At 55.4% G+C, this 13,637-nt stretch overlaps 1 protein-coding gene across 9 annotated transcripts in view; it reads left to right on the top strand.

Annotated features, from left to right (window-relative positions):
• The window catches only part of ACSF3 (acyl-CoA synthetase family member 3), a 105,502-nt gene that overhangs the window by 76,138 nt on the left and 15,727 nt on the right, over nt 1-13,637 (top strand). For all 9 annotated transcript variants that reach the window (XM_036119809.2, XM_078062709.1, XM_036119808.2 and 6 more), the window contains 2 exons: nt 3,316-3,428; nt 13,417-13,543. In XM_036119809.2, coding sequence (XP_035975702.1) covers nt 3,316-3,428; nt 13,417-13,543 — 240 coding nt within the window. The remainder of the gene's footprint in view (nt 1-3,315; nt 3,429-13,416; nt 13,544-13,637) is intronic.

Genomic DNA, 13,637 nt, shown 5'->3' with positions numbered 1-13,637 from the left:
GGGGTGGGCGTGGTTTGGGGCCACGGCTGCCCCACGCAGACTGCAGCGTCTTCTCTGGGTGGACCTCACCCCACAGTCCCTGCGGCCTGTGAAGCTGGAGTCGTCGTCTGCACCCGGAGATTTTAGTCGTATTGTTGTGTCTGATGCGGTAATTAAGTGCGGTTCTGCCAGCACTCCCACGATCGTAATGTCTGGCCGCGGTCACTGTTGAGATGGAGAAAAGGCCAGAGAGGAGCAGGAGGAAGCTGGGAGGAGGGTTTCTTCTTTTTTAAAGAGTATTTGAAGGAGAAAGCAGTGGATTGAAAGGAGGGGAGGAGGACGGTGGGTGGGGAGGCTCGTGTTTTCGAATTGAGGAGGACGGTTTGGGACCCTCTTCTGGTGAGAAGTACATGCTGGTTTCTGCCTCCATACCTGGCACAGAGGTCCTGGAACCCTTGGGATTTCCTAGGTGATGGGCGCCACCAGGGGTCTTAGCTGCTCACAGAAGCCCCTTCCCCAACACCTGAGTCTCTGCTCATGAGACGAGCTTGGGAAAGCCCCTAAGGGTGGGGCTGGGACCGACCTGCGATTGGAGGGGTGGAACCTCTGGGGAGCGGAGAGGGGCTGTGGGCTGAGTCAGTCGTGGGACTTCCATGAAAACCCCGTGGCGCTGGTGCACAGAGGAGGTGCTGGGGGTGGGGCCTTGGGGCTGGGAGCTCGGGGACCCCCTTCCTGGGCATCTCTGCCATCTGCTGTTCGAGTCATGACCTTCATAAGAAGGTGGTGGTAGGGCGCCTGGGGGGCTCAGTCGGTTAGGGCACTGCCTTCGGCTCAGGTCGTGATCCTGGAGTCCCGGGATCGAGTCCTGCATCGGGCTCCCTGCTCAGCGGGGGGTCTGCTTCTCCCTCTGACCCTCCCCCCCCCATGCTCTCTCTCTCTCACTCTCTCTCATTCTCGCTCTCTCAAATAAATAAATAAATAAATAAATCTTTAAAAAAAAAAAAGGTGGTGGTAGGAAACACAGTGCTTTGCTGGGTTCTGTGAGCCGCTCCAGCAGATCATTGAGCCCAAGGAGGGGGTCGTGGGAAGCTCCAGTCTGTAGCCGAGCCAGACAGTTGTGAGTCATGTGGGGACACCACTGTGACGGGCTCGGGAGCCGGCGAAGTCGGGTGGAGCCCTGACCTTCTCCAGCAGCCACACTGCAGGCCGCTGGAGGCGGCCCGGGCCACACACCTGCCCTGTGGCCCCAGGGCCTGGAGGGAGCCTCTGCTTGCTTCCCTCCGGGGACGGGAGCATGAGAGCAGGGTTCATCCTTCAGGAGGCAGCACTGGGAGGGCTCGGGGCTGAGCAGGGGTCACACTGCTGCGGAGCTCAGCAGGAAAGGGGAGGAAGAGCCAGCTTTTATTTCTGAGTGAGGCCAGGCGTCCTGCTGAAGGTTCTGTATTGAAGTTGACGAGCAGTCATTCTTCCTGAATCCTTGCCAAGTACTCGTGGGGCTCTTTGCCTCTGGCAGGCACCTGCCCAGCCTCAGGAGGTAGTCAGTCAGCCGATGACAGTATTTGGTGTTTTCTCCGTGTCGAGGCTCCTCACCCTGGTGCAGCAGCTAGAAAGCGTCGTCTTGTCAGGGCCGGCGGCACCGTGCAGCCGGGCGGCTGGTGGGGTCCGCACGGCCTGTCTGAGCATCCTCCTGGCTGGCCCCTCCGTCTGCTGCACTCCATCTGCCTTCTCCCTTGAACCTGTTCTGTGGCTTTAACACATTTTCGTCATGAATCACGACCACACACTGAAGTCACTGAGGACTAACACCGAGGGCAGCCTGCCGAGGTCCAGCCATAACGCACCAGCAGGTGGGAGTAGTGTGAGGACCTCGGACCCTGGCCCGCCACCAAGCCGCGTGTCTCTCAGCCCTTCTGCACAGGCCTGAGGCCTGGGGAGAGCAGCGTACACAACGGAGGAGTTAAGCTTGTTGCTGAAAAGAATCCACAAGGAAAGGGACCATTCATTTAATCTAGAAAAGGAAAGGACCTTGAAGTCACCTGGAAAGCGTGTCTAGACCGTGTGTGGAGTGGCATCTGGTCCTCACGGGCCTGTGCTGAGCCAGGCCAGAAGCGGGGCTCGAGGGGCCGGGCTCACAGGCCAGCTCTGGCGTCTGGTCCCCATGTCTCGTTTGCACACCAGGGATGAAACTCCCTGGCTTCCCGGCTGGCTGGGGCCTGTGTGGTCACAGGCTGTGAGCAGATGCACCGCCAGAGGACTGCGGAGGGCCCGTGTCCCAGACTCCATAGGAAAAGTCCGGAGCAGGCAGATCCACGCAGATCCACGCAGGCAGGGGTCGGGGGGTGGGGGGTAGAGGAGCTGCTGATGGCTCAGGTTTCCTTCTGGGTGTTGGAAAGTTCTGGAACTAGATGGCAGTGATGGTTGCCCAGCATTGTGAATGTGCAGAATGTACTTTGTGATGAATAATTGTATCTCATACAGATTTAACTTGGATACTTAAAATCTTTGGAAGCAAAACAAAAAGAAGGGGACGGGAGGGAGCTGGTCGGTGTGTTTCCCACCAGGCAGGGACACGGGCTCCTGACCAGAGTGGAGGCAGGAGGCCACCAGGGTGGGACAGCCGAGAGCCCTCTGGTTACAGCCCTGACCTCCCCCCACCAGGACCTCAGATGCAGAAGACAGGCCACAGGGACAGTGTGGTGCCATATTCTAGCAACATGAGGCCCGTGTAGCTGGCCTTCCCAGGAGTTTGGATCCCAGAATCCTGAGCAGATGTTGAGTTGTGGAGTCAGCCTTCCAGGCATTTGTCCCATGCCAGATCCTCACCGATGCCAGTGGTTAAATAAAGGGCCTGAAGCCTTGATGTGAGTCCTCACAGCTACTGAGCATTTGGTGTCAGGACCTCTGCCCACATTGGTCCTTTGTTAGAGTGGCCGTGGGGACTCGGGGCGCAGCAGGCCGCTCCTCTGGGTGCTCCGGGTGGGATGAATGCACAGCATACCGTGGGTGCCTAATAAGTGAACCAGAATGCTGGTGGCATTCTCCACCTGCCAGCTCCGGCCCTCTTGGGCCTTCTTGTGCACAGGTGCTCTTCGTGCCCCCCAGGGACAGTCCACTGTCACCCGCGCCCTTACTGCACAGCCAGCTGCTAGTGGGGACGCGGCAGCGACCCCAGCCTCTAGCCTGGGCGCCGAGAGCCTCCCCAAGGTGATGGAGCTCTGGAGCATTCGGAGCTGGGCCTCGCAGGCCGTGGGCGGCTGAGTGCTGGCCGCTGCGGAGCCCCGTCCCCGTGGCTCCGGGGTCTGCTTTCTCTGCAGCCCTGTCCTCTCTCTTTTGCAGGTTCTGTGGGGACCCCGCTGCCGGGCGTCGAGGTGCGCATTGTCTCAGAAAATCCGAAGAAGGAGGGCTGCCCCTATGTGCTCCATGCGGAAGGAAATGAAAAGGAGACACAGGTGGGCTGCTCTCTGAGCTCAGCGGACAGCACGTAGGCATCACGTGGCCGTGACCGCCCAGCAGGCCAGCCACAGAGGGTGAGGGTCTCTGCTTTGGGGGTGGAGCCCCCACCGCGCGGGGACGGCTCCTCCTGGACAGCAAAGGTGCTGGCTGGTGGTGTTTCTGGGGGCTGTGGCCGTGTGGACAGTGCTGGACCCACCCTCCAGGGCTCTGCCCCGCTGCCCCCCAGGCTCCATCCACCAGGGACGCTGCGAGGCGGGTCGTGACAGCCTCAGAACAGCCCTTGTTAAAACAGGTTGTTGTAGGCGCCATCTGGTTAAAACTTGTGCGGGCGGGGCCCTGTCCCCACTCAGTGAACGCAGGGCAGGTGTGGCCAGCTCCGGGAGCCTCGCGAGGCCAGTGTGGGCGACTCACAGAGCCCGGAACACGAAGGTTGCCCCCGGCCGCTGGATTCAGTGGTGGCTCTCACCGTTACTCTGAGTCAACAAGGGTGAAGCAGGGGGAGAAGGGGAGATTATTGTCTTCAGTGAAGATTCTAATAGTTACAATCTGCTGGTCGTAAGCGAATGGTAATCAGACGACATTGGGGTTGGCGGGAGCTGGAATTTTGGTTTAAAAAGAGATTACTTTGTCTAAGCCGATGTGCAGGCTGGACGCCCGTGTGAGGGATCTCTGTTACGAGGAGCGAGCGGCTTCTCTCTCCCTGCAGCCCCGCTCTCCCGTTCGGCCCCAGCCTTGCCGGTGGCCTCGGTGTCCGTGTTTCAAGTGGGGGGTCAAGGAGACTGCCAAGCACATGGGTGGAACAGGGTGGTCTTCGGTGTAATCCTACGGTAACGTTCACAGTGACGTCAAGAAGCCGAGGTGTTCCGTCTGCCCAAGACCCCTCACCTGGGCCGCAGGTGGAGGGCCGGCCTGTGGCACCTCGCCAGGCTTCCGAGGCCTCTGCTGCCCGGTCGTGACAGGCCTCCAGGCCCACCCTCGCTCCCTCCGTGGTGTGCGGGCAGGCTCCCGGCTGCCCTCGGGCGGGTGCCCGCCTCTCTCCAGGACAGCCTGGAGGCCCTGAGCCGTAGTTGTTGCTCCCTGACCACCCTCTGCTTGGGCTTCTGCCTCAACACGGCTGTTCCAGGCTGTCAGCCGCAGCCACACCTCGAAGTCCTCTTCTGGCTCACGGCCTGCGCCCTCAGTCCTCCGCCTCCTCGCGGACATGCTCGCACCCAGGTCACCTGCGCCTGCGATCCGTGCGGTGATGGGCTGCCTCCCCGTCTGGACACCCAGCCTGTTTGCTGGGTCGGGGATGGCCGGGGGGAGTTGGAGGGACCCTGGTCTGTCACGGCGTGTGGGTCGGTCCCCAGCCAGCAGCACAGACAGCGTCGCCTGCCTCTGCATCCCCCAGGTGCCACTCCCCTGCCGACCTGGCCTCCAGGCGCACGCGGGGCGCATCTCCCCCTGCAGTTACACGAAATCTACCTGCTTCGCAGCTGGGGTCCAGCCCGCCCGCCTGACTGCTCCTCGTCCGGCTTTACTTGCTGTGGTCTGAAGAGTGCTCAGCGCTGGAATGCACTTAAATAGGAAGACCTGCAGCCCCGGCCCTTGACAGACAGAAGGAAGCGCATGCTCCCAGGGTGGCCCTGGGGGTCGTGGGGACGGGAGGGATTGAGGGAGCCAGAGTCCCTCCCCACAGGGCGCGCCACGCGCACACCTCTGTCTAAATGTGAAGACGGGGGATTCAGGGCTCCTGCTGTGTGTTCTAGAACATTCCCAGCTTGCTCAAGGAATCAGTGTGACCATCCAGAACAGAGCTGCCTCGATGACCACATGCAGGTCTCAGGGTCCCCACGTGCGGCCCTGTGACCGGGGAGGCTGCCCTCTCTCCCTTGGTCCTGCTGGCAGGAACCGCCAGCCATGGCTTGAGTTACCGACCCCTCGTCCGGACCATGGGACTCGGGCCTCGTGCGTGCTATCCGCGAGGGCCGTGCTCACCTTGCATCTCCCTCCCTCTGTCCTTTCAGAGTGGGGACTCAGAGACACTTGTCACTGTCACCCCTGGGACCTGTGGAGGGAGAGTGGCCCATGGGCAGCTTCTGTCTGGCTCCCCGCCCCCCTCCACGAGAGCTGCTCATGACCCACGTCTTTCCCGGGAGCCCGTCGACACCGTGGCGTGTGCATGAGCCCGGGCAGGCTCAGGCCATCCTGAAAGAAGCATGTTTGTGTTGTTTTCGTGACGTGTTGCAGTGGAAACGAGCTAACCTGTTGTCTCGTTGGGGACTTCATTAATGAGGGGGAGGAGCCATGCATGGTGAGGCGTAGAGGGACGACCTCTCCAAAGCCAGGATCTACTCTGTTTACAGGACTTGGAACATGTTGCTTGAAGTGTGGACGTCCTCTCTGGACACGGCATTTGCCCGACAAACCTCAGTCCTCCTGTGATACGTAAATTCTCAGTACAGCCCAGACTTCTGAGGACTGACGGATTTAACGTTCAGAAGTCAGGATGGCTGAAGACGATTTTTCAGTTTTTTTCAAGTTTTAGTTGGAAATAATTTCAAACTTCCAGAAAAATTGGAAAACTAAGAGTATGAGGAACAGCCGGCCGTCCACGTGCCCTGCCCCCACCCCTCCAGTTCCAGTGGGTGTCCCTCACGTGGCCGGGGTGCGGGATGGCCCATGTCATATCCCGGGGATCTCTCACCCACCACCGTGTGCTCCTCCTGTCTGTTGACCAAGCGACATCAGGTGTGCGGCCTTCACTCAGGTTCTGTCTGGGCTCAGGTGGCGCCTTTGCTCTTCACAGTGAGGGGACCCAGAGCTTGGCAAGGCCACCTTGGGCCTGAGTGACAGGTGTGACGTCCACACTTCTCAGAGAGGGACAGGGACACCTGAGCAGGAGCGTGCCGGGCGCTGACGGCGAGTGGGGAGCACAGAGGTGCCCAGGAAACCTTCCCTGAGAACCTCCCCTGGGCCAACTTGCCGTGGGCACCTCGGCCTCGAGTTCTCCCATGCCTGCCTTCTTCATCCAGCCTCACTCTGGGCTGGACACAGTGTCCCCTGGAGCCACCGGGGTCCAGAGACGGGTGTCGGCAGCGATGGTGCCCAGAGGCGGTGCGGGGCAAGGTGGCCCCCAGGCCTGCGCAGCCTGCGAGCCCTTGGTGCTCCTCTGGCCAGAACCCAGCACCAGCAATCAGGAGTGAGTGGCCGGGGGGTTCTGGGGGCTCTGCCCTGCAGAGGGGAGTCCCTGGGGAAGACAGCAGCGGACGGGGGTTGGGCCCAGCACTGCTTCCCAGACAGCAGGGAGAGCCCACGTTTGCTCTCAGGCTCAGAGCAGGCGGGGAGAGGAGCACGGGCCTGTGTCTGCCAGCGGCCGTGGCAGCGGGGCAGTGCCTGAGTCCACAAAAGGCCGTGGCAGCCCAGGAGGGTGGCTCACTTGTCCCAGGCTCTCATCACATCCGGCTGGGCACACGTGTGCACCCTGCAGGGCACGGTCTGGGCTCCCACTGTTGGTCCTCGTGTGGGGAAACCGTCGTGTCTCATCCGTGGCCCCATTATGGGGTTGCCCCAGCTGTGGCTGGTTGGTGACTGTCCCTGCCGTGCACAGCTCTGCGCTCTGTCCGGCAGGACTCGGGGCGCTGGAAGCGCGGGCTCCCCTCTCCCCTACCTGGACAGGCCCCCCACTCCACCTTCACGGTTTCCTCTGGCTTCTGTCTCATCTCCCTGCTGGGCTGCGGTGAATGCCACATCTGCCCGCAGGACCCAGTGGCTTTGTTTGCCGTGGTGCATCTTGCACGTGCCGTGGCCGCCCGCTGGCTTCACCTTTTAACTCCATGAGCACGTCCCACGCTGTCTGTATCCGTTTGTCTATTTTCCAAGTGTTCACTTTCCAGAGAGCCGAGCCCTCACCAGCAGCACCGCGGTCCATCCGTAGACAAATGGCTTCATAACTGACTGTAGCCCGCCAGCCTCCACGTAGAAACCTCTCTGGCTGAGGACGCGGAGGTACCGCGTGTGCCGTTCAGGCTGGAGCAGGGCAGCGGTAGCGAGCTCTGCTTCTCTTTATTTCCCCTTAAAAAATTAATTATCTTGTGTTTGTCCATATGCAAGCTGTCACTCTGGACAACAGCCTGCTGGCTTGCCTCTCCTCCCGACGGCCACCAGCATCTCCTGGGCTCCCCCCCGCATCTTCTCCCGTCCCTGCCTGTCAGTGCCATCTGTCGCGGCCGTGTGCCACCAGCTGCTGTACCTGACCCGCGCGGCAGGGCGAGGACTGGGGCGAGGGCCGTAGGGCCTGGACGTGCGCTGGTCCTGCCATGGGCGGGGAGCCCAACTGCCCCCACGAAGGCACTCACCTCAGACAAACAGCAGACCGCCATCAGCCGTGTGTCCCTTGTGTCTTGGGATGCAGCGGGTTACCCCCTCCCTAGCAAGGACCAGGTAGGAGGTGGCACTGCCCCGAAGGGGGAAGCTTCACAAGGAAGAGGAAGGCCAGGGGCCCTGATGTGCCCCATGAACGTCTGCAAGGTCTTAGCTGCCCTGTGCCTCCCTGTTCCCGACAACCAGAGCCTGCCCCCAGATACCCTTGAAAGGCATGCTCCTTCCTGCCATGGGCCTCATCCCTGCATGAATGTCCAGGTCCTTCCAGTCCAACCCATGTCCTGAGGCCTGAGCAGTGGGCAGCCAGGGGGAGGCAGCCATTCATCAGGACACAGTGGGAGCCCACAGCCAAGGAGGGACCCAGGGGCCTTTAGGCTCAAGAGCTCTGCTATGGGTCCTGCCCCTCCTCACTGGCCCCCTTGGCCCATAGCCCACCTGCCTGCCTTCCTGCACCTCCTTCCCCCACGCCTTTCTCCACAGAAGGTTGGAGCAGACCCCTTATCATGAACTTGGGCAGATGTCAGGGGGCTTTCCAGCAACACCTGCTGCTGATAGAGAAAAAGACATTCAGGCTCCTTCCCATGAGGAAGCCTTCATTCTAGTGCTGGAGGTTCTCTAGCATGGCCCCTGGTCGGAGTAAAATGGGGGGGGGGCCTCGTGCAGGGGTGCACATGCCCAAAGACAGGAGTCCCCTGTGAAAACAGCCCAGGTTTTCTTGAACTTGTGATGGGTGCTACATATTTCAGCAGGGTCTATACCTAGGTTATATGTTCTCCATTGGTCTGTGCATCTTTTTCTCTGCCAACACCAGTCCTAACTCCTGTGGTTTTACAGTGAGTCTCAGAACGACGGTGCCATGCCACCAATTTTATTCTTCTCGTTCACAGTTCTAGCTATTCTGGTTATTTTATCTGCCATACCAATTTTTTTTAAAATACTTTATTTACTTATTTGAGAGAGAACAAGCATGAGCAGGGGGAGGGGCAGAGGGAGAAGCAGACTGTCCGCTGAGCAAGGAGCCCAACATGGGGCTCGATCCCGGGACCCCGGGACCATGACCTGAGCCACCCAGGCGCCTGGCCTGCCATACCAATTTTATAAATAGCTTGTCTATATCTATAAAAGTCCTCTTGGGATCTTGATCAAAATTGCATTAAATCTGGCGTACCTGGGTGGCTCAGTCCGTTAAGCATCTGCCATTGGCTGATTCTCCCTCTCCCTCTGTGTGCATGCTCTCTTTTTCTCAAATAAATCTTTAAAAAAATAAAAATAAAAAAATAAAATTGCATTAAATCTGTAAATCAGTTTAGGGAGAATTAACATCTTCGCTCTGCCGCGTCTTTCTGATCCATGAACATGGTATGCCTCTGCACGCACTTAGATCTGTTTTGGTGTGTGTTTCGTGTCCCGCTAGACTTAAAACCAGGTATCCCTCTTCTCTTCTCTCCTCCTTCCCGCCATCCTCCTCCTTTCCTTCTTTTTCAGTTATTGTAGGTGTGGAGTTTTCTGTTTGTTTTTGAACTGTTCATTGCTGGCATATAGAAATACGATCAATTTTAGTGTATTAGTTTTGTATCCTTTAGTAGTCTTGTTAAATTCCCTTTTTAGTTTTAGAAGGTATTTTTGTAGGTTTTCTAGGACTTTTTATATCAACAATCATGTTTTCTCCAAGTAGGAGCAGTTTTCCTTCCTCCTTTTCAATCTGTATGTTTTCATTTCTTCTTCTTGCCTTAATTACCCTGATGAGGATTTCCAGTGTGATGTTGAATGGTAAAAGTATTAAATATGACATTAGCTGCAGACTTTTTGTAGATTCCATTCTACTTAAGATATGCAGAGGTCTTATCATGAATGGATGAGATATTTTCTTTTTTTTTTTAGAGGAGGGGGAGGGGCAGAGGGAGAGGGAGAGAGAATCTCAAGCAGACTCTGTGCTGACCACAGAGCCCAACATGGGGCTCAGTCTCACAACCCTGAGATCACGACCTGAGCCAAAATCAAGACTCGGATGCTTACCCAACTGAGCCACCCAGGTGCTCCTGGATGAAATATTTGCAAATGCTTTTTTTACATCAACTGATTTTTCTCTCATTAGGCTGCTGATACAGTAGATCATGTTGGCTGATTTTCTAGTATTGAATCAGGCTCGCATTCCCGAGACAAACCCCACTTGCTTGTGGTATATCATTTATTTTATATGTGCTGGATTGGGTCTGCTAGCATTTTGCTGAGGATGTTTGCATCTGAGGTTTCCTTTTGTTGTGCTTTTTTGTCTTGTTTGGGTATCAGGGTAATGCATCATAAAGTGAGTTGGGAATTATTCCCTCCTCCTCTGCTTTTTGGAGGAGACTGCCTGTAACTGGTATTAAATACTTATTGAAATGTTGAATAGAGTTTACCAGTGAAACCATCTGGGCCTAGAGCCTTCCTTTTTGGAAGATTTTAACTATTAATTCATTTTCTGTAATGGTTATAGGACTATTCAGGTCATCTAATGCATCTTGGGTGAATTTTGGTAGAGTGTGGTTTTTGAGGAAAAACACTCCATTTAGGTTGTTGAATTTACGCACATAGCGTTTCTCACGGTGTCCCCTTATTAATCTTTGCGTGCCTATGTGATCTGCAGTAGGGCCCTTCCCATTTCTCTCATGGACAGCTTGTGTCTTCTTTCTTTGTTATTCTTCCTACAAGTTTATCTGTTTATTGAGCCTTCTTCAAAGGACTTGTTTGTGGATTCCTTGAGTTTTCTCTGTTACTTTTCCCTTTCCCAGTTCACGCCTTTACTGGTGCAGATCTCCCTGCAGCACCGTTGGGACTTGCCCCCCCCAGCCCCGCAAATTTTGATGTGTTTTCATTTTCATTCAGTTCAAAATATTTTCTGATTTTCTTATTTCCCTTAAGACTTCTTCTTTGACTCATGAATTATTTAGAAGTGTGTTGTTTATTTTCCAAGTGTTTGGAGATTGATATCTTCCTGTTACTAATTTTTAATTTAATTCTGTTATAGTCAGAAAGCATACTGGATAGGATTCCAGTTCTTTTAAATTTGTGAAGGCGTGTGTGTGTCCCAAAACATGGCCTTTTCGGTGAATGCACATGCTGCTGGTTCAGGCTGCAACGCAGATGTCAGTCCCGTGCACGTGGTCGGAGGTGGTCGGCGGTGCCCGGCCCCGCTCGTCCCCGAGCATCTGACCATTTCTAGCATGGGGTGTGGGGGGGAGTGGGGGGGTGACTCTCCCACCGTAATTGTCTGTCTCTGCTTTTGGATTTTTGCTGGTGTATTTTGAAAGTCTCTTTCTTGGTGAATGCGCATTTATAGTTGTTATGTTTTCTTGGTGACCTGACCGTTCTATTGTCAGGTGATCCTGCTTGTTCTTTGCTCTTAAATTGACTTTGTCTGGTGTTAATAAAGCTGTAGTCAATATTGTTTGTCTTGATTGGTGTTCTGTGGTCTATATGGTCCCATCCCCTTGCTTCTCACCTGCCTGGGTAACTGTCCTGGAAGTGAGTTTCTTATAGACGGTATAGGGTTGGATCATGTATGGTTTTTCAGTCCAGTCTGGCAATCTCTTAATTGGTGTGTTTAGAGCTGTACTTACATTTAACCTGATTACTGAAATGCTTGAACCTCACCTGCCACCATTTGTTACCTCCTCATGGTTTGTCTGCTCAGTTCCTCGTTGCTCAGCTTCCCTTTCACTGCCTCTTTGGACTCATTGTTTAGTGTTACATTTTCATTTACCTGTTGAGTTTTTGACCATTTGCTCTTATACAGTTTTTTAGTAGTTCTGGGGACTACAATATACATACTTCACTTTTTGAGACCTACTTAGATTCAGGACTTAACACTCCCCGAAGATGTAGAATTCCTACAGTCAGAGAGAAAACATTCAGTGACCCTTATTGAAGGTGGCAAGGCGAACTCTATTAAGGACCATTGGGGTAGCTGTAGGGCCCCTACAGTGGGGTTTCACAACTGAATGCAGCAGGCCCAGTGGACATTCACTCCCAAGCAGCAGGTGGGATCAGTGGGTGGACACTTGCTGAGGGGACACATCAGGGCTGAGTGGGGAGTCTGGCTAAACCAATCTGACAAGATCTCTGTTGAGGGCAGGCTGGGGTGATCACATGTCACCTGGGGGTGATAGCAGATTTGAGGGTGACCGGGTATCAGGGCGGGGGACTCTTGCTAAACTGATGTAGCAAGGTTCTTGCTAGAACTGGATTTTACAGGAGCCCAGATGGCCTAGGAGAAGGTTCGGGAGCCTGATTACAGGCTGGTCAGGCAAAGAATCTTTGTTGCCCCCGTATGGGGTCACTTTGCCTTCTCCCGGTGTCGCTTGGTTTTCGTGTGGAATGTCTCCATGTGGTAGTGGTAAACACCGTTAGATGGGGTTACAGCGTTTGCTTTCCGCCTTCCAAATCGTTTGAAAGAACTCATGAGGAACAGAATGGTCAGTTTTATTCACCCAGGTATTTACTGATTCTGTTGGTTTTATTTCATTTCTGAGTTTTCTGTGTTAACTCTGGCCTCATTTCCCTTCTGTCCGAAGAACATTCTCTGGTCATTCTTTCAGATGAGATCTGCTGGCCACAAGTTCTCTTGTTTTCTCTTTATCTACAGGTGTCTTTGTCTTTTCCTCCATCCTGAACGTTACTTTTTTTTTTTTTTAAGATTTTTATTTATTTGTCAGAGCGCGAGCACATAAGCAGGGGGAGCACCAGGCAGAGGGAGAAGCAGGCTCCCCGCTGAGCAGGGAGCCCAGTGCAGGACTCGATCCCAGGACCCAGAGATCATGACCTGAGCCGAAGGCAGACGCTTAATGACTGAGCCACCCAGGCGCTCCCTGAACATTACTTTCACTGGATCTGGGATTCAGGGCCGATGCTTGGAAGTAGGTCCCCCATCTCTGGCGAGAATAGTCTGACCTTGGCAGTGGATCAGATAAAGGGCAGCAGTGGGAAAACGGGTGAAGTTCAAATAAAGTCTGGTTTGGTTGGAAAACAAACAGACCTCCTCCACACAGGCTGGATGGCGGGCGCCGGGCTGGGCCCTGAAGTGGGAGGTGGGCTGTGGCGTCAGCCGAGAGCTGCTGGTGCGGGACAGGCTCTGGTTGTCCACCTACTGCGTCGGCCTGAGAAGTATGGACTATGTTCAGGCCTCAGACAGATGAGTCCGACAGCTTGACAGCCTTTTTTGAAGGGTCTCTGGTTTTTTTTTGGAGGAGGGGGATGGTTCTTCCCCAGAATAAGTTCATTCCAGGTGGGAGCTGATGAGTCAGAACAGAGTGTCCCTGGCCTCCGTTCAGTCACCTTTGCTCTGTGCACAGCTTTGAGACGTGGACGGGCAGCTCGAATCCAGCCAGGCGCCGCCTGTGACGTGGGCCAGTGACTCATGGCTTCGAGTCTAGAGGACGAATGCGGTGACACACAGCTCCCCGCCATGATGGGGCCGACACCGCTCCTAGCCGTCTGATTGAGTTCCAGCGTTGAAAGATGCATTTTTCAGTCATTTCCAACAAAGTGTCTAATTTCAGAAGAGGGTGTGGTCGTTGGGGGGGTCACAAGGAAGGCGGGTGGAGTCCCCATCCTGAGAGGTGTCTGCTCTCTCCCATGCTACAGGTGACCCCAGGGTTCAAGGAGAAGGAAGGGGAGCTCTTGGTCAGGGGGCCATCTGTGTTCCGAGAATACTGGGACAAACCAGAAGAAACGAAACAAGCCTTCACCTGGGATGGCTGGTTCAAGACAGGTAGGAGGGGGCCAGCGGGGGGTGGCCCGGACACCCCAGAATCTTCTGTCCAGGGCAGAGATGGGGTGGGGTGCACTCTGTGTCTCCCGTCTTC

The sequence above is a fragment of the Halichoerus grypus genome, chromosome 15 (assembly GCF_964656455.1).
Source record: "Halichoerus grypus chromosome 15, mHalGry1.hap1.1, whole genome shotgun sequence".
NCBI classification, from domain to species: domain Eukaryota; kingdom Metazoa; phylum Chordata; class Mammalia; order Carnivora; family Phocidae; genus Halichoerus; species Halichoerus grypus.
This window is presented reverse-complemented; position numbering and strand designations above follow the sequence as displayed.